This window comes from Myotis nattereri, assembly GCF_964212035.1.
Source record: "Myotis nattereri genome assembly, chromosome: 3".
NCBI classification, from domain to species: Eukaryota; Metazoa; Chordata; class Mammalia; order Chiroptera; family Vespertilionidae; genus Myotis; species Myotis nattereri.
Genome location: NC_138077.1, coordinates 166,140,406 through 166,161,824, shown reverse-complemented (window position 1 = coordinate 166,161,824; position 21,419 = coordinate 166,140,406). Strand labels below are relative to the sequence as shown.

Here is a 21,419-nt window from a genome sequence, read left to right as displayed (position 1 = left end):
AGGCTAATAAAAGAAAACGTAGGCTCATTTGAAAGAGACTACACTGTAAGATGAAACATTTCCATTGGCAAAGAAACATTTCTGCTCATTTTATTCAAGCAAAACTGAGAATGTACATTTTACCTGTTTAAATTGATTAATGCCTTCTGCCTTGGTTACATTTTGATGAATACTAATGAGTCATTTTTACACAATCTGTCCTAAGACTTTATTATAAATATAGTCATTAGCCTCGTAACATTTTAGGGGGAAAAATGCAATGCAAAGTGGGAATAACAGAGTGACAGTAGCCTCCTAATAAAATTAATGACCATATGGAGCAAACTCCCATCCTAGCAAAATGAGGGTCAAAAGACCTCAAATTCAGGTTTTATTGTCAAATTAGTCTTAAAAACAATCTCTACCTCTGGATTGTTTGCTTCCCACTGTGAGTAGAGAAATAAAATCAAAGAGATATTTATATTCACAAATGTATCATCACTTTGAAAAAAAAGACTAACTACATTAAGAACATTTAAGTGTTGTTTGTCATTGGTCTCCTGTTGCAGGACCAGTGGTGTGTCAGTAACTTCCTCTCCAGGGAGAAAAACATGGCCATGATTTGTGATGTTTGCCAATGTCAGCGATATAAATACTCCCTCTACAGACGGTTTCAAAGTACTAACGTAACACCACTGAACTCAAAACTGGGGCTTGAGTACAAATGGTTCTCATGAGCTAATACTAGTCGGCTTCCACATACCACTATCTGCGAGGCCCTTTTTGCTGGAGCCCCAGCTTTTATGGAGCCTGTTTCATGTTCTCTCAGACGCCCAAGGCTCTCATCCTCGGCCACAAGGAAACCAGTTTTCCAAAAGGCCTTGAAACTTATTTGCACTAAGTAATAGATGAGATGTCACAATTTTAATAGGCACCTTTCCTGGAGGGCTTGACAAGTAATAGAAATGAAACCCTTAAACTAAAATGATTGAGTTTCAAAATTCAGTGAGATTAGAGAGGTCTTGGTATGAAGGAAGCTATTGCTTGAATCCCTTAAAGTTATACCAAATAAATAGCTCCTTATTCTGCCTAATTTTTAGTCCTATTTACTTATCACTCTATAGAATAATACAGACATATTCAGTGCTAAAAATGGTAATATACTTTGAAGCACTCTTTCTGAATGTCTAAATTATCTCCAGATATAATTTAGGTACCTCTGTATTGCTATATTAATTTTCTGATGTTGTCTGGGGTACCCTAGAGAATGGATTCATTATGCTTACTATAGTTTTAGGATGATCTATAACAGAAATATTCCAGAGTTATAATATTTAGGGACTCTTCAACCTTCCTCCATTGGGCACAGAGGTGACCTAAAGGAATTCTCTTTGGAAGCTACATTAAAGTGCAAATCAAGAATAATTTAGTTATTGCAAGACTCCATCTGAAAATGAATTATCATCAATATTGCATTATTCACACAAACAGAGAAAGAGAGAGAGACAAAGAAGGCAGGGGATGGAAAAGGAACGCAGGCAGGGCAAGTATTCTATTACCACCAAAAGATTTCATGACCCCAGACTATCAGTTTAAGGTGTCTAAACTTTAGGCCTTTAGGCATCTGGGACAACTTTCTTACCCTGCCGCCATTGCAGGAACTCCATCATATGTGACATTGAGTGGTACTTACTTACTTTTGAGACTCCTCCAGCCTCTGCACCCTCCCATGGATTCCAGTCTAATTCTCTGCCCCTTCACCTTTGGGCAGGTCCATCTGTTCTGCAGAGCTTCCTTAATTAGAAAATCTGTCTGGTTTTTCTGCCAGGCTTTCCCATCGTCACTCTTAAGAGGCAGACTTTCAGAATCCCCCTACTTGGATCCACTGGCCACTGTTGCTAACTGATCCCATGCTTGGGGCTCACTTTCCCTGAACTCTTTTCTACAGGAAAGGAGATGGACAAAAATGATCTTCCTTTGATTTACAAATGCATAAACATCCGTTTCAACACTTTTGTCTTGCCTCTTAAGATAATAAAAATTAATATCCGATATCTACAATTTCTTTGCAGCCCCTAAATATTTGTTGGCCACAAGAATTCCACTAAAATACAAAATAAGGTCAATTTATAAGCATGCATTTTTCAGCAGATAAAATTGACAAAGCTGTCCATTCTCCTGTGGAAACACTGGCACTGTCTTTTTATTCATAAAATTCCTGAATGATAATATTAGCCATCTCTAGTTAGGTGCTAGAAAAAATGAATTTAAGTATCCTAAGGAATCTAAAGTAACATTTTTCACATATTACAAGTTAAGCAAGGGAAATAAAGTTGCAGCATACTTTTGTGTGGTTGTGCCCTGCCAAAGGGACATTCAGGCACTGAAATCTAGACTTTTCCCATGCTCCCTGCTTGCCAAGTCTTACCTCTGGTAATTAGAGGAAAGGAGCACCTTTGTGTATTTCCTCCCTCCATTAAGACTGTCTTTTTGTAAGTTATGCACCCAGAGAAGTGGGCCTTTTTGTGACTCCTACCTTCCCCACCATCTCCATTTTGGTAATTGACAGAAAGGTGCCATTTGTGTAAGCTGAGATCCTGACTCAGCACATTGTTTCTTTTTTTGGTTTGGGGTTTTTTTTTAGTTTGCCAAAACATATCTAGTTTGTTTGTTTTATCTTCTCAACTTTCTTTAAATAAATTTGTAGTAAACTAATGAAAGGATATAACTATTTGTGAATGAAGATTGAAGACTCTGTACTTGATAAAGTATTTACACAGTGAATATTTACGTGGACAGAAAGGGAAGACTCTCCCAGATTTTGCTATGTGTTTTGAATAGTTCCATTTTCATATTTATTCTATGCTAGGTTGAGTATTGCACATTTTTCATGAATTACAAACTAAATATAGACTTTCCATATGATAAAGAGTAAATTACATTTTCTAATTTAATTTTATGGAACCTCTTAAGATATTAAAAGAATGTGAATAAATATAACAATATTAGTTTAATAAATTTAATTTTCTTTAATATTCTCATTTATTGATGATTATTCTAATTTCCTAAAAAAGTAACGATACTTATGATCAGAGCATTTAAGACATAAATCATCTATTAAATTATAAACTTTTATATTTTCTATCTACTTATTTATTCATTCATTCATTCATTTACTCATTTTTTTATTTACTGCCGCTCCAAAAAGCATAAGGCAACTTTCTATGATGTTATTAACGGTTCTATGTGCTTCTTCGGATGTGTTCTGTTGTAATTGAACTTAGCTATTGTCTTAAAATGTTATGTTATCAGAGAGAAACATAATACAGTTGACCCTGTACAACATGGGTTGGATTGTACAGGTCCACTTATATATGGATCTTTTTCAGTAAATACTGTGAGTGTATTTTCTCTTCCTTATGATTTTCTTAATAACATTTTATTTACTCTAGCTTACTTTATTATACAAATACAATATATAATACATATGACATACAAAATATGTGTTAATCAACTGTGTTATCAGTAAGGTTACCTGTCAACAGTAGGCTATTAGTAATTAAGTTTTGGGGAAGTTAAAGATATATGTGGATTTTCGACTGCAAAGGGATTGGCACCCCTAACCATGTGGTGTTCAAGGGTCAACTGTATTGTAAAATGTCAATTCAGACTACCGTTTTTATTACCCAGATTAATGGTAGAATAAATATTTTGATAGAAGAAGAATAAAAAATAAACGTTATTGAGAATCTACTATGTACCTGGTACAATGAGGTTCTTTAAATATATTTTTTCACCCACCTCTAACAAAAACTCTCATAGGAAGTATTTATCTTCATTATATAGATGAGAAATCTGAGATTCATGTGTCACAGAAAATAAGTCACTTGTATTTTTACTGTTTACTATTGAAACCCCTGTCCTTAGCAAAGGGGCAGCTAGAATTGGAATCTGACTCTGCTTGGCACCCAAGTTCTTGCTGTTTACTATATGGTGATGCCTTCTCGAATGTTTGTAAAACCTGGCATTTCCTTAGAACATAGCTCATAAGAGTTGATAAAGCTCTCTTGTACACACTGTTATCCCACATCATCTTCATAACAATCCAGAAAGGTAGATATCACGGGGTGAAAGAAAGAACACATAAGTAGGATATATTCATTTATCCAAAGCATATCATGACCCAAATCTTCCCCTAGGTGCTACAGACACATGCTTTCTGAGTTAGCTGAGCTTACTAAATGCTAATAGTTACCTTGCACTTATTAAGATCCTCTTGCACTTCCTGAGCACTTACTACCGCTTAGAAATATGCTTGGTAGCAGTCAAAGGCCAAAGGTTGTGAACCCAAGAAAATCATAAATTAATCATCCATGCTACTGCAGCCCCAGGGATAAGCAGGGATGTGGAAGAAATCATTGGCCTTTTCTAACTTCCGTTTGCAGGTTTCCGGCTGCCAATATTAAAGGTGTGGTCTCTTCTACGCTGGAGCAATTGATACTTTGTTTCCTTTCCTTTCTTTTTTTAACGTCTCCCACTATAATATTATACCATAGCACCTAATGCTTATTGGATTATTAAAACAGATATTAACATAAATTATAATTTCAAGAGAAGGGATGCTGAAATTATAGAAATATATGTATTAAATCATCTTTTCATAGAATTTTTCCTGGAAGAAAATGTTATCTGTTTTGTTGGTTAATACTCATTCTTCTATATTTTGAATTAGATAAGTTTAGATAGCAATACTTGTACCTAAACAATTTTAAAATTTCTAATGTCCTTTATTACTGCATCTATGCAGATGACTCAGGATCAAATAGTGCCAACATTTTACATGCATTTATTTACCCCAGTTCCAAGGATTACTTACTTGATGCCATTTAGGTGGCACCTAGGGGCAGTTTATGCCTGCAGTTTCTATTGATCTTGCTGCATTTATTATTGGCTACCTACTCTCAAGAAGGATTCTCTTAACTTCCTAATTATGCAAAATGCTTTTATCTTATAAACCACATACATTTTCATCAGTAGGAGCTAAAATTACCAAAATAAGCTTAGCATCCATACAGATGCTTCTTCATCATTGTAATAAAATGCTGGTTTAAGAATCATATTGACATGACCTTACCACCTTCAGATTGAACCCTGTGATATCATAATAGTTTAGATTCAAGTTTGGCATATAGTTGTCTTTATAATACCTAATTTTTTCAAAAATATGCAGGAAAAGAATAATATAACAATAATTTTGCCAGAAATATTTTGAGGAAAATTAATTTTAAAGCATTTTTGAATCTATGGTAGTGCCTTTCATGAAGCATGTAACAACTACTGAGCAAAATAGATCCTTGAGCTCTTAAGGGATATATCCCAAGACCTTTTCAAAGTGCCAAATTGTAATACCACACTTACATAATTCCTCCGACGAAATGCACTAAGCGTTTATTGTACCCATTAATTAGCAGACAAGAGCAGAGCCATTGGATCAGCTAAGCTCATTTACTTCTACCTGTGAATCCTGTACATACATGTACTCACATATGGAGACATATAGACACACCTACAAGCACACACTCATATACATACACAGATATATAGAGACACACCCATACTCATGCACATTTATGTCTCAGCAAAATTAGAAATTACTTCTTCCAATAGACACATGTGATCATTCACAGCAGTGTTAAATCTACAAATGTCCGCAGCAGTCTTTGGGACCAGAACCTATTCAGCAAAACTTTTACTAGCATTACTGAATTTCTTAATACAATTTTTGATTTTTCACTAAATCATACTGACCATTTTCTCTATTATTTTGAAATATTGAATATCTACAGAATTTAGAAGCTGAGAGAATGCTGCAGGTGATGATTTTCTATGTCCTTTAGATTTAATTGGTTACATGTGGTAAGGATAAGATTTATTCTTAATCTTTTAAAGTATATAATTAAAATATCTAGAGTATGGTACTAAAAATAAATGAATAACTGAACATCAATTCGGTTATTTTCTCTGAAATAATAAATTTCAACAGTGATAACTTCATTACTTTTTTTATACTTTTCAATTGCTCCTTTTAATCTTCTGTGGAATTTTAACAACTGAGGAAATCCATTTATACTTGGTTCATTAGCACTTTATCAAGAGTACAATTTTTTGTTAATGTCTATGCTCATTTTGGGAAATAGTGTGAACCTACCATATAACTCTCTTTTGGGTTCCCCTTCCCAAACAATAAATTGTTCCCATACTCTATTTCTGCAAACTGAAGTCACCCCTAGGATGTCTTACTTAAAAACAAAAAGACCAAAACATTCTTAGAATTAATAAAGGAAATTGCGTTCAGACTATTTCTTTAATTTCCCTGTCTAGTGAAAGTAATTCTTTATGCGTCTGCATGTTTGTTTCCTTTGGCCATAATAGAGAGAAATTGGTATGCATGCTGATCCTAATTTTAAAGAGAAAAAGATTAATTCCTAAACTAATGAAGAGCCTATATCATCATAATATTAGAAACTTAACTAACGAGTTTTAGCCCCCTTTTTTTATGCCAGAAAGAATTTTGCAATTATCAGTTGCTCTCTGTGACTAGAAGTCATATCTGGCCAGCTGAACCAAGTTTAGTGGAGGAAATAGAGATGGTGTGATATGGAGGAAAAGAGAAAGATACTTGTGTTGAACTCAAAAAATCTGTGTTGCACAGACCTAGCCAGATGAACACTTTATTATCCCACTTCTCTGGCACAGAAACCCAGCCAGAAAAAACCATGGGCCCGTAATGCCTATCCTGAATGATTATATTTTAACTGCTTAATTTTAATAATTTGAGTTGTCGTATTTTAATATCTAAAAAAATTGTTTGGGGACATATGCCCAAATAATAATCTGGAAAAAGGCAAAGACTAGAAAATTAATGCTTAAAGACAAATAGATGGACCTGGAATTGTTATCTGGTTATTTTTAAGTAATATATACTTTAAAGGTGTTAATGTTTGGTTTCCAAAGAAACACAAATTCATTTTTAGCTAACCCAGGAAATTCAATTCAATACCTTTTCTCTTTTTTCACTCTTTCAGATAGGCTCATGAGAAAGAAATTCACATGGCCAAAGAATGAGAAGAAAACTGAGTTCTCTTCTTACTTTTCACTATATCCATTAGACCTTAGGAAAGCTTCATCTAGTTTCATAGCAAATCTGATTTTCAAGTAACTCCAAGCAATGCTTTTAAAAAATGCATGCAGTCAGAATACACATAGAGTGGTTATATAATTGTTTTCTAAAGGAGAACAACTGGGACTATTCCATGTAATCAGAGGAAGCCTAGCAAACAGCCCATTTCTGCCATGTTATAAAGAGAATGGTCTAGTTCTCCCTTTCTGGGTTTGGAGGACAATACTTCACACAGAATAGAGCTGCACATACATGCTGTAACTCAGCTTTATTTGTCTGTAGTGATCCTTCAAAACATCCACATAAAGTGGAATAGGGAACACTAAAGATAGTATCTCACCCATAAGAATTCCTCAGGAACTCGAGTTTAGTACCTGTGTATCCTGTAGGTTGGGGGAGGAGAAAGGCTTTGTGAAAAGTTAATCTGCTTTCAGAAGAAAAATATCCCACTATTATATCCCTCCATGGTGTATGAATCCTTCCTATTAATCAGGTCAGACTGTGGAGGAACCCCCCCCCCCCCCACCAAATAGCTAATATTATAATAATAAAGACAGAGAAATTATTATTTGTTAAAAATAATAAGCAGTAAATCAGCAAAAAATTAAATATATATGAAGAGTTTAAACTTTAATGCATGTGACCTATATAAATGAATTTTGAATTAAAGGTCATAACTTATTTATACTGTGATTCTAATAATACAATATTTCTATGTTGTTTTAGTTTCCCCCTCATAGCTGTCTGTAGATAATGTCATATAACCATGAATCTTACATACGCTATACTAGTGTTAACACTCTTCTGGATTAGCGCAAGGTATACGCTCCCAGAATCAGTACAGCCTTATAAAATTTGTGTTAGGCTATGGTTTCAAATATTAAGAGTTACATACTGTGTTTCTATGGTTTCAATTTATACTCTAAATGGTAGTAGCATACTCAAGAAACAAGCAAGTTTAAATGTTGTAGTTTTATCGGTTAATTTTATTTTGATTATTTTTATTCAGGTACTGTAAATAATCTCAACTTTTCCTTAGATTTCAGTATATAACACTAAGAATGTTACTTTAGTTAAATTTCTCACTGCTTCCAGAAAGCTGTCAATTTAGAATTTTTTACTGAGTAAAAGGTATATAGTAATACTTCCAATTCAGGATGTATGGAGATTTTTTGCAGTTAAACAAAATTAATTTTACCATAATCATTAGGGACTCTCTTCAGAAAACTATGATTAAACTTCTATTACATCACTAAAGAATGCCATACCATTTTTGCAATAGACCCCGTCCCAGCAAAGCAACATTTTAGACAATGGACAAGAAGATGTATCTCCTAGTGGCCAGTGGAATCCTTATCCTCTTGGGAGGCGGGATGTACCTCCGGACACCATTACTAAAAAGGTAACCAATTTTAAGTTGATGACACAAACCTTGAGCCTTGCACGTCCATTGTAATATGTAATCCATATCTTATATCTTAACATCATTTCTAACTTTGTGACAAATTTAGGCTAAATATTATTTCACTATAAGAATTATAAGTGCACTGAAAAAGATGGTTATTATAAGTGCACTGAAAAGGATGAAAAATGAACATTGCCATATGTTCAGAGCTGGTAACAAATTTTTACAAACATTCTGCTGCCTCTCTGCAGATACTAGCACCTCTTACTAGTGCCTGAAACCCATCTTTGACATGCAACTACAGGAAGGTGTGTAACATATACTTCTGACTTTCTTGGCTTCAGCATTATGATGTAGCCAATTTGTATGAAATGAAATTTTTTTAAACATTTAGATATTTTTTATTTTTATTTTCAATATATGTTTCTTGATTTCAGAGAGGAAGGGAGATGGAGAGAGAAAAACATCAATGAGAGAGAATCATTGATCAGGTTCTTCCTGCACACCCCCTACTGGGGATCGAACCCACAACCCAGGTATGGGTCCTGACTGAGAATCAAACCATGACCTCCTGGTTCATAGGTTGATGCTCAACTACTGAGCCGCGCCGGCTGGGTATGAAATGAAATTTAACTACAAAGAGGTTGATTCACATTACTAAAAGTCATTCATTCATCCAATCATTCATTTAATAAACAGTGAGTCAAGTAACACTATATTTGGAGCAGTTACTAGATGCTAGGGAACAGAAATGAATATGATATGGTGTCTTACCTCCAGGACCTTTTAGTCTAGTAGATAGGCTGAGTGATATGTAGGTAATCATAAGACTACATGTTAAGTTGCCATAAAGAGCATTAAAAAAGACTGAGAGAAGATAATTGTGAGATATATGCGGGACACAGGATTAGTATTCCAGAATATATGTTTTTAAACTCCTACAAATCAATAAGAAAATACATACAATAGAATATTTTTAAATTATAAAATACAGGGGAAATCAGAAGAGTGAATAAATATTTTAAACATTGAATCATTTAATCAATGAAATGCAAAAAAAAAAGATATTATTTTCCACTGGCTAGATTTGGAAAAATTAAGTATGAAAAATGAAGCTGTTTGCAAGTATAAGAGCAATGGAAACTTCTATACTGCTAGTGGAAATAAAAATCACAATGGTTTGATAACAAATTATCTTATAAAGCTAACCATGCATAGACCCTATATTCCAACAATTCTCTTTCTGAGATGATATTCTAGAAAAAATCCTGTACATGTCATTCAGATACTTTAAATATTCAGAATAGTTGAACATTGAAAAAAAAACACAATATCTACCAGGAAAGTGTATACACAAATTCTGCTATTCACACAAAGGAATATTTTACAGCCATGGAAATTACTTAACTATAATTATGATAATGTATATATAAATTTTTAAAATGTAATTAGAGTGAAAAATTAGTTTCAGAAGATGTCACACATCAAAAATACCACATTTATAAATCTCAAAAATAAGCAACATTAAAATATATTGTTTAGGCATAATTACATGATTGAAAAAACTAATTTTATAAGGAAACAGTTAACAAAAAATTTAGGATTATTGTTATCTCTAAAGGGAAAACTGGGGGTAGGATGAGGGAGGAAACTGGTATTATTGGTACTGTTCTATTTCTTAAGTTGAATTGTGGTTCTTACACTCTAGTTTTTAAGTTCATGAGTGTTCATTTTGTAACTGTGATTCATAACTTACATATGCACTACATAATCACAAACTCTTTCTAACCTAGGTGATGATTTCCCTCTTGATGATCACCTCGGTACTTTTAATATATATAAAATATCAAATTATTTACCCCAAATAATTGTGAACACCCTGATTTGCAGGTGTTACACATGTTACTAATCTGCCTATTGAGCAATATTCAGCAGTGTAGATAACTATAATATAGTGTGATTAGTGCTGTGAAGATGGGATACAGTGCTATGAGGGCACACACCTGTTTAGTTAGAAAACTAATGGAAGTTGAGAATGAAGAGTGGCGTAAAATAAAGCTGGAGGAATATGCAGAAGCCAAATCATGCTGAGCTTTATAGTGAAGGAAATGGGAAGGGAAACATTGAACTATTTTAGACAGGGCAGAGACATGACTAAATTTTTGTTTAATGAGCACTGATAGCTTTTCAGAGAATGAATTGGAGAGGAGACTGACTAGAGGTAATTGAACCAGTTAAGAAACGTCTGTTGTAATTCAGGGGAGAGTATATGGAAGTAATAGGTGATGGAGAGAAATGCATAGATTGAATATATTCTTAAATGTTACACTGGACATGAGGCATAAGAGATAAAGGGCAGTTCCAAAACTGATTGATACCCAGGTTTCTAATTTGGGCAAGTGAGTGACGATATGCACTGGGATGGGAAATACAAAAAGAATAGTAAATGGAAGTGGAGAAGAGAGAGAGCTTAAGTTTAATATGTTGATTTGATGTATTATTGGGGCATCTGAGTGGAAAAATTTAGTGGATATTTATATATATTTATCTGAAGTTCAGGAAGAAAATATTTTTAATGTTTTTTTATTGATTTGAGAGAGCGAGGAAGGGAGAGGGATAGAGAGATAGAAACATCAATGAGAGAGAAACATTGATTGGCTGCCTCCTGCACACCCCCCCTCCCCACCCACTGGGGATCAAACAGGTAACCTCCTGGTTCTTGGGTTGATGCTCAGTCAGTGAGCCACACCAGCTGGGCCAGGAGAGAAATCTTAGCTGGAGATTCAAACTTAGCAGTCATCAAATTGAGCCATGAGTGAGGTAGATGGATGACATAGAACTCCACGGAACACCAACAGTTCAGAGATGTTTCTAGGAAGAACAGAGAAGAAATTGTTTTTTCAGTGGAGTCTTTCCTTTGCAAGGTATAGAAAACTCAAGGGAAACAGCCTTGAACATTAAGGAAATGCTTAGCTAACATAAGAAACAGTCAAAATGTAGGGAAAGGCTCAGATTTATATATAATATTAAATACTTAAGTTACTAGTATTTCCCTCCTCACTCTTCCATCCATACTGTTAGCTTTATCCTAAAATCGGTTCCCCTCATTACAGACTAAATAAAGACAGAAATCTAGAAAACTCAAAAAAGGACTTTCCTTTTGAAAGAAAAGATAGAATTATGGTGGACTCTGGAAGGGAATATTTAAGACAGCAGACACCTGATCATATTTTAAGGCTGAAGGGAAAAAGCTGTTTGTTGAAAATCTCAGAAAGGCTAGGAGGAAAATTCCTCTTTATGAGAAAAGAGGAGAGGATAAAACTGATGGCTAGAAATTAAAGGAGTACCTATCAGAGCCTAATGCAGATTGCCTGCCAGAAAGAGGGAACCATATGCACATACATAGCTGCAAAGGACTACTATAATTTTCCCACACGAAGGAAAACCTTATTCATGTATTACTCTAGATGCAACTAAGAGGTGTTTACATTATACATTCATACATCCACTTTACATGAAATCTATTTTCGGTGTCCATAATGTCATGTTTAATCATACCATCGATACAAATCATGATGATCATTTTCTTGCTTCTCTATGTGCTTTAAGAACTGCATGCAATCCTATATATTGATTAAATATTTGTGGGCTGGAATAATTGTTTAATTTGAAAACTTTATTAACCGTTTATACTGCTTGTCAAAGGTGAAATAATGTAATATGTCTTTAAATATGTATCATGTCTTCCATGTGCAAACTCATTTGTACATTCTTTCTACGATAATGATAAGCATTTTATGATTCAGCCCATGTTATAGTTCTGAGATTTTAGAATCTATGAATACATATGTCTACCTATTACCTCACAGAATAGAGAGAATAAAGCATGTTTAAATATCCAGATTTAGTTTTTTATTATATCTTATATTGAATATATCAAATTAGTATTCAGTGAGAATTAACCTCAGGAAATGAAAATGGTATGGGATTATTTGCCTGGGCTGCAGGATTTACCAAAATAGGTGTGAAAATTGTACTTTTATTTATTTGGTTTATATTTTATTCTATAATGTGTGAGTTTTTTAAATCATTGTTACTTTTGCAGTTGTCGTGAAGTGCGTAGTCATTAGGCTAGACAAGTTAAGAGTAGAAAATGAGAAATTGAGCTACAAGTGGAATGGAGAACCGAAGGAGACTAAGCGGTGAAGAAATCTTGCCAGCACCCAGTTGAGTCTCTTTCTCAAAGTCTCTGCAGATTTTTTTAATAATTATCTCTGTGCCCAGAGATACTACTATTCTGCTACTACTCTGTAGAATTAGTACTGTGATCAGAACTACTGTAACACTGCTGAGAGTCAGTGGGAAATCCCTTTCAGAAAGGCTTTGGTTGAACTTGTGGCTCTCTGTTCTGGCCATCACAGCTCATTACTTGAACTAATATTGGTAATACTCATGGCTGTGACTAGTGGTACTCCAAGTAGCACAGCAGAACAAACGTAGGTACTCTCCAAACTGAATACCCAGAGATTGAGACACATAAATTAGATGAAAAGTGTTCATCTATCAGAAATAATTTTGTTCCTGTATCTGTCACAGGCCTATGTACCATAGTAGCTAATCTATAGCAAAGTGTTGAGGTTGTTACATGCTGACTTGTTGTTGTTTTTTAATGGTGTAATAGAAGGTGGTAGTTTTAAGTTTTCTCTTGTTGTGTCAGTCTCCAAAATTTTAAATTCTGATTTCCATTAATTTCAAAAGTCTGGGAATCACTGCTAGAAGAACACGTCACAGCTATGTAAATCTCCTCTTGACTTCAAGGTAGGACTATACTTGAGCACTTTGAGAATTGCTATTACAGCCTTGCAGTGGCAGAGAACTACAGGAGTATTTGTATTTTAGAGTCTTATCACCTCACTGCCTTCACTACTACAGTCTATTGGATTATGCCATAGTCACCATGGTAAGAATTATTATGTACCATGTATCTATAATAATAAAAGCGTAGTATGCTAATTAGACTGGATGTCGAAGCCAGGGCTGTGGGGGAATCCCGGGTCCCGGGTGCCAGAGGGAAGCCGGTGCCAGCAGCCAGGGGAAGGAAGGCCTACTCTTGCACAAATTTCATGCATCGGGCCTCTAGTTATTAAATATTACTCCCTGCCAGGCATTGTGCTATATGGTTGATGCATTTCTTCTAATCCTCACAACCATCATATAGGGTAAGCAGTATTATTTTTATCCACTTTATTAAAGAAAAGATTGAGTTTAGCCTGGCTGGCATGGCTCAGTGGTTGAGCATCGAGCTATGAACCAGGAGGTCACAGTTTGATTCCCGGTCAGGGCACATGCCCGGGTTGTGGGCTCAATCCCCAGTTTGGGGCATGCAGGAGGCAGATAATTGGTGATTCTCTCTCATCATTGATGTTTCTCATCATTGATCTCTCTCTACCTCTCCTGTCCTCTCTGAAATCAATAAAAATACATTTTTAAAAAAGAAAAGAAAGAAAAGACTGAGTTTAGGTTTTCTCAGAGTATTAAGAGTTTAGGTGCCCTAGCCAGTTTGGCTCAGTGGATAGAGCATCGGCCTGCAGAGTGAAGGGTCCAGGATTTGATTCCAGTCAAGGGCACATGCCTGGGTTGTGGACTTGATCCCCAGTAGGGGACTTGCAGGAGGCAGCCAATCAGTGATTCTCTCTCATTGATGTTTCCGTCTCTCCTTCCCTCTCCTGTCCTCTCTGAAATCAATAAAAATATATTTTTTTAAAAAAAGAGTTTAGGTTAGGTTACTTGCCAAGCTCACAGAGGTGACTAAATATTTTAGATTATTCTCCTATATGTAACAAAAAAGAGAATGGTCATAGTATAAAATACAGTTGGAAACAATTTCATTTTAAAGTCAGACAGTAAATGATTTGTTAGAATCCTCCACAGGAATGACAAGGCTGTTTTTCCCTAATTCTAAAATGACAAACTCTTTTAAAAGTATTGAGAGTCTTAAATAGGTTAAATATCTCTGAGGAGATTAAATATTGAAGGATAATGTTGTCAAGATATGTTTAAATGTTGGAGCAGAAAACCATTGCAGCAAAAAGGCTAAAGTGACATATTAAAACAAATGAAACAAAATATCTCCCTTCTGGAAAGAGTAACTAAGACACTTTAAAATCCTAGCGGTGTTAACACTGAAAATTCTTTAATATATAGAGACTGGACTTTCAAAGGTCTCTTTCTGCTCATCTCTCTTTTTTTAATATGTATTTTTTATTGTTGATAGTATTACAGATGTCTCCCACCTTCCGTCCTCCCCCCCTCCTCCACCACCTATACCCCCCCCGAAGTCTTCACCATCCTATTGCCTGTGTTCATGGACCATGCATATAAGTATACTAGAGGCCCGCTGCATGAATTCGTGCACCAGTGAGGTCCCTCAGCCTGGCCTGTGGGATCAGGCCAAAACCAGCTCTCCGACATCCCCCGAGGGATCCCAGATTGCGAAAGGGCACAGGCTAGGCCACGGGACCCCACCGGTGCACAATCGGGGCCAGGGAGGGATGGGGGAGGTTGGCCAGCCGGGGAGGGACCGCGGGAGGGCTCCAGGGTGTTTCCGGCCCATCTCGCTCAGTCCCAATTGGCTGGACCCCAGCAGCAAGCTAACCTAAAGGTCAGAACATCTGCCCCCTGGTCGTCAGTGCACATCTTAGCGAGTAATTGAGAGGCCTTAGCATATCATTAGCATATTACGCTTTGATTGGTTGAATGGATGACTGGACTACCGGACACTTAGCATATTAGGCTTTCATTATATAGGATAAGTTCTTTGGTTTATCTCTTCTGGTCCCCCCATTCCCACATCGAGGTATATCAGTCTGTTCCATGCCTCCATGCTTTGGGTCTTATTCTGTTGGTCAATTCATTTTGTTCATCAGCATTGATTCTTCTCTCCCCAAGTGGCTCTTATTCTAGGTTAAGTGCCTAATGACTTCGCAGTTAGAACAATAAAGTTAGGCATCAAGGGTCAGCATCGGGAGGGACACAGTTGAGTAGAAAATATTAAAAGTACAGCTAGTTTAGTCTTGGCTCACCAACTCATCCGTAGTGGAATTTGCCCATGATTTCCTCACATTTGCAATGCCAGCTCACCATTAAGTGCTTCAGGATTGCCAGTTGCTCCTCATCTCTGATGTTTTTTTAGTCACTTTCATTTTCTTTTTATTCTTTGTTTCACAGGCTCCCAAATTGGAATTTTTGCTTTTTCAGACAATATTAAGAATTTTTTTTTAATAGTAATGATTGCAAGGGGAGCAGGTGGGTGATGGGGGAAGAGGGTATAGGGGACATAAATGGTAATGGGGAAAAATAAAGTGAAATTTAAAAATACATAAATAAATTTTTAAGTTTCTAGGAAGGAATATTTATTCCTTATTTTAATTTTGGCATTCATCATATTTCTTAATATAATGCACATTACTTTCTTTTTGTACATATTTAGGAAGATAAGGCCTAAAATCTCTTTTGAAAATATCAAGTTGTTATGTTATTGATCCTATGACTAAGTCATCAATTCTGTTTTTAAAACAACTGAATTAAATTCCTTCTGAAATTGATTTTCACTTGAAAACAAGTCAGTTTGTCACAGAATTTCTCAGAGAGTAAGAATAAACTGATGCCATTTTTAAATGAGAAGTAAATGCTTAAAGGTACTACATTAAAAAATCAACCTATAGAGTTAGTGATTTTTTTTCTTTCTTTATTGATTAAGATATTACATATGTGTCCTTATCTCCCCCATGACCCCCCTCGCCACTCATGCCCTCACCCCTCTGGTGTCTGTCTGTGTCCATTGGTTAGGCTTATATGCATGCATACAAGTCCTTTGGTTGATTTCTCCCCCTTACCCCAACCCTCCCCTACCTTCCCTCTGAGGTTTGATGGTCTGATTGATGCTTCTCTGTCTCTGGATCTGTTTTTGTTCATCAGTTTATGTTATTCATTATATTCACTGAGCCAAACCGGTCAGGGCATATGTTATTCATTATATTCCATAAATAAGTGAGATCATGTGATATTTATCTTTCTCAAACTGATTTATTTTGCTTAGCATAATGCTCTCCAGGACCATCTATGCTGTTGCAAATGGTAGGAATTCCTTTCTTTTTACAGCAGCATAGTATTCCATCGTGTAGATGTACCACAGTTTCTTAATCCATTCATCTACTGATGGGCACTTAGGCTGTTTCCAAATCTTAGCTATGGTGAATTGTGCTGCTATGAACATAGAGGTGCATATATCCTTTCTGATTGGTGTTTCTAGTTTCTTGGGATATATTCCTAGAAGTGGGATTACTGGGTCAAATAGGAGTTCCATTTTTAGTTTTTTGAGGAAACTTCATTCTGTTCTCCACAGTGGCTGCACCAGTCTGCATTTCCACCAGCAGTGCAGGAGGGTTCCTTTTTCTCCTTATCCTTGCCAGCACTTGTCATTTGTTAGTTTGTTGATGATAGCCATTCTGACAGGTGTGAGATGGTACCTCATTGTTGTTTTGATTTGCATCTCTCAATGATTAGTGACTTTGAACACACTTTCATATGTCTCTATCCATTTAGGTCCGTTGCCCATTTTTTGATTGGGTTGTTTATCTTCCTTTTGTTAATTTGTATGAGGTCCCTGTAAATGTTGGAGATTAAACCCTTATCTGAGATAACATTGTCAAATATGTTCTCCCATGCAGTGGGCTTTCTTGTTGTTTTGTTGATGGTTTCTTTTGCTGTGCAGAAGCTTTTTATTTTGATGTAGTCCCATTTGTTTATTTTCTCTTTAGTTTCCATTTTCCTAGGAGCGGTATCAGTGAAGATATTGCTTCAGCATATGTCTGAGATTTTGCTTTCTGTGGATTCCTCTAGTATTTTATGGTTTCCCATCTTATGTTTAAGTTCTTTATTCATTTTGAGTTTATTTTTGTGCATGGTGTAAGTTGGTGGTTTAGTTTCTTTTTTTTTTCTTTTTTTTGCATGTATCTGCCCAATCTTCCCAACACCATTTATTGCAGAGACTGTCTTGACTCCACTGTATGTTCTTGCCTCCTTTGTCAAATATTAATTGAGCATAGTGGTTTGGGTCGATTTCTGGGTTCTCTATTCTATTCCATTGGTCTATATGTCTGTTCTTGTGCCAGTACCAGGCAGTTTTGAGAATAGTGGCTTTGTAATATAGCTTGATATCTGGTATTGAGATCCCTCCTACTTTGTTTTTCTTTCTCAGGATTGCTGCAGCTATCCGGGGTATTTTTTTATTCCAGATGAATTTTTGGAGAGTTTGTTCTAGGTCTGTGAAATATGCCATTGGTATTTTAATGGAATTGCATTGAATCTATAGATTGCTTTGGGTAGTATGAACATTTTAATGATGTTGATTCTACCAATCCATGAACACAGTATGTTCTTCTATCTGTTTATGTCTTCTTTACAGTTAGTGATTTAAATAAAAACATTTTATTGTTAATGCTATAAAATTTTATCTAAATTATAATCAAGTTTTAATAATAGAAAAGTAGTTTTCTCAAAACCTCTTGCCATTAAAAACAAACTACCAGCACTATCAGTGGAACTGAAATAAAATAGCTACAATGCTTGGCTTTTGTAATTTAACTCAGACTGGGCAATTGTGCTGTTGGAATCCCTTACGCCAAGAGTGAAGAGGAGGGGGGCTCACTTTCATAAAAATTGAGGAAATCCTAGAATGGATAAGAGAGGTGAAGGTTTAAATATTGAAGAACATCAGGATGGCAAAAAGTAGAGTAAATATTGAGGCTAAAATTGAGCAAGTCAAGATGTGGAAGAAGCAGAAATAAAAATCAACTGGGTAAACTGTACATATGAAAGATAAGATAGGGTACTGGAAATATTTTCTTATTTCCATCAAAAACATCAAAGTCAAGAATATCTGTTAGAATTTAAAGTAAAATTGAGTTAAAACATTATTCTGAAACTTTAGTGATTGCCAGTGCCACAAACTCTCCTTTTGTACAGAAGGAAATACGTCAGGTAGTTAACTTTTGCCTGAGGCTTTGTATTTTTTCCTCCCAAAGCAATATGCATTATTACCAAAGAACCCCCAGGAGGAAGGCCTTGCGTTCATCAGTCCATAAGCAAGTGAGAACCATCCTCTCTATCACTGTGAGTGATGCGAAGCACAATCCAGGCTCCCTCTTTCTGACTCTCTTCCCTATGCCTCATTTTTCACCTCTGATAGGAGCAAATTTTGCACTGGTTAGAGTGAGCTTTTCTTCTGGTAGTCTGAGCCTCACTGAAACTCAAAAGCAGATTGGGGTCCTGTATATGGAATTATTTGACCTCAAACACTTTTCTAAACATTAGGAAAAGAGGTCTTTCTGTGTCAGTGGGCAGGTTGAGATTCTTCTTGCTTCCCTCATCCTTTTCTTGTCACCCTCCCCATGTTGATGGCACTCAGCACTTTGCATTGAACAACAGAAAGGCTGCATTGATAACCCATGGTACTGGCATATTCCCCAGAGGATGCAGAGCTTCAGGAAGAAATAGTAGCCAAATGTATTTGCAGTTAGTGAGCTCTAACCAAAAACCAAGAAATGAGTTCATGAAAGAGCAGATTGATGAAGTCATACAATTATAGATTTTTAAATTTTAAAAAAATCTTATAGCATAATCTATTGCCCCCAGAGAGATTTTTCTTACACAAATATCTGCAGTTTTTCTTTTGACCAAAAGCCACTTTTTTCAGGAGACATAAGTTTTAAAAGGGTGGAACAGTGGGAGAATCATAAATGTGCTCAAAAAACAAAGAGCCCCCATCTCTTGCAGGACTTCGAAATGACATTCTAGATCTACATCAACACAATCCTACTTTCCTTGGAAATGTCCAGAAATAATCTGGAACTGATTATGTATGTGAATTGTTAAGTACTCCTTAATTTTCCCATTAGGTTGAAAAAGCAAGTTTTAAGCAATAGTTCCAATCCCACCAGCTGCCTGGGAGGTGAAAACATACCCACAAATATCCCTGCAGGTTAAAGAGGGTTTGGGAGTAGGAGAGGTAGGTGGGTGAAAATTATACCTTATGTGACCTATGTATCGAGAATCAACTATTGATGCCATTGTTAAGCATCTACCAAACACTGATAAGAGGCTCTTTGAAATTTCTAGTGCTTATATTTAGTGATTATATTAAGACACTCATTAATTTCCCCTTGCAAACAAATATACAACTCTGTCTCTACTAGACTAGCCTCAACATGGTCTTTATGGAATAAATTACACTTATTGTTTGTGGTTGTACAAGTTAAAATGTGTGGAATCATCCAAAGAATTATTATAGGAATTATAAGCTAAGGGCTCAAATCTAGTCTTGAGAATTTCTGGTTACACCCATTTTATGTTACCAGTGTCTGAAACTGTCATTCAGATTAATTCAGTGGTTCTCAACCTTCTGGTCCTTTAAAACAGTTCCTCATGTTGTGACCCGCAACCATAAAATTATTTTTGTTGCTACTTCATAACGGTAATTTTGCTACTGTTATGAATCGTAATGTAAATATCTGATATGCAAATATCTTAGGCGACCCCTGTGAAAGGGTCGTTCAACCACCAAAGTGGTCGCGACCCACAGGTTGAGAACCGCTGGATTAATTAAAACATAGATTATTGATTGGTTATCATGTTACCTTTTCCAATAAGTCAATACAGCCATACCTGTTGCTATATACTAAAGAAATAAGAATACATCCAATTAGATTCAATGCCTCCCACAATTGCAAATTGTTGATAGAAGAGGTAGGAGGCTAAATATATTTATGTAAAGACTTGCTTGTTAAACAAAAATTAATTGCCAAAGGAGAGTACATGGCCTGTAGAAAGTCAAAAATTTTATGAAAATGGGACCCTTCAGAGTTAGGTACATGTTCTTAGTAAAAGCTGAATTGGGAAGAAGGATTTTGAAGAAATCAATAAAATAATTTCCTCTATTTAATGATCCTTTTCAAATGTTTATTTCATTAATCTGAATATATGGAATGATGCATTTTTAAGCTGATTATTTTAGTATTACTTAAGTCATAGGTGCTTTTAAACTTACTCTGTTTTATTATGTAACTAAATTTGTTCTCAAAAATAATGCAGGTAGGAAGTTGTGAAAATGTGAATGGAAAAAATTCTTCTCTAACATAAAGCTAATGTGACAACTGAATGAAATATTATTTAGTTTTATAGTCACTTTTTAATTGAATTTTCTTCTTAATACAACATTAATTCTTTAACAGAGAACATCCCCTTATCTTCTAATACCAGGGCAACAATACAGCGGTCTCCAGTAGTGAAGGACTCACTGTCATAAAATCAGTAGATTGTTCTCATCCAGACTGGCTCGAAAGCATTCCCTTAATGAAAGTATAAACTGTGTCTATCAAATGGCTATTAAGTCAGCGGTAGCATAAAAACTTGTCATAGACTAAAGCAATAGAAAGAATGACAGGTTAAAACTACTTCCATCAATTCTTGACAGAGGTGTTCCTTAAAACGATTCTACTTCAGTAAATTGAAATAATTCAATCACATTTATGCTGTCTTCATTTTGGAAGAAACTAAAAGAAAAAGAAAAGCAAAACTAGCCCAATGCAATAAAAACGTCCATGACTGAGTATGTAATCTGAAGATGTAAACTACATGACAACTGGCAGATGATCAAGGATTGTTGCCAAATAGAGACTGTCAAAATGATAAGATTCCATTTCTTTCACTTGATTGTTACCACTTACTCTACTACTTATGGTTCTAAGAAATTTTATGGGTGGAAGAAATTATTGTAACACTTTTATTGTTATTGTT

The 21,419-nt window shown here is 35.5% G+C and overlaps 1 protein-coding gene across 1 annotated transcript in view; it reads left to right on the top strand.

The window, feature by feature from the left end:
* LRRC7 (leucine rich repeat containing 7) overlaps positions 1-21,419 on the top strand; it is a 481,537-nt gene that overhangs the window by 404,305 nt on the left and 55,813 nt on the right. The window contains exon 23 of the mRNA XM_081085905.1: positions 8,442-8,561. Within this exon, the coding sequence (XP_080942031.1) occupies positions 8,442-8,561 (120 nt within the window). The remainder of the gene's footprint in view (positions 1-8,441; positions 8,562-21,419) is intronic.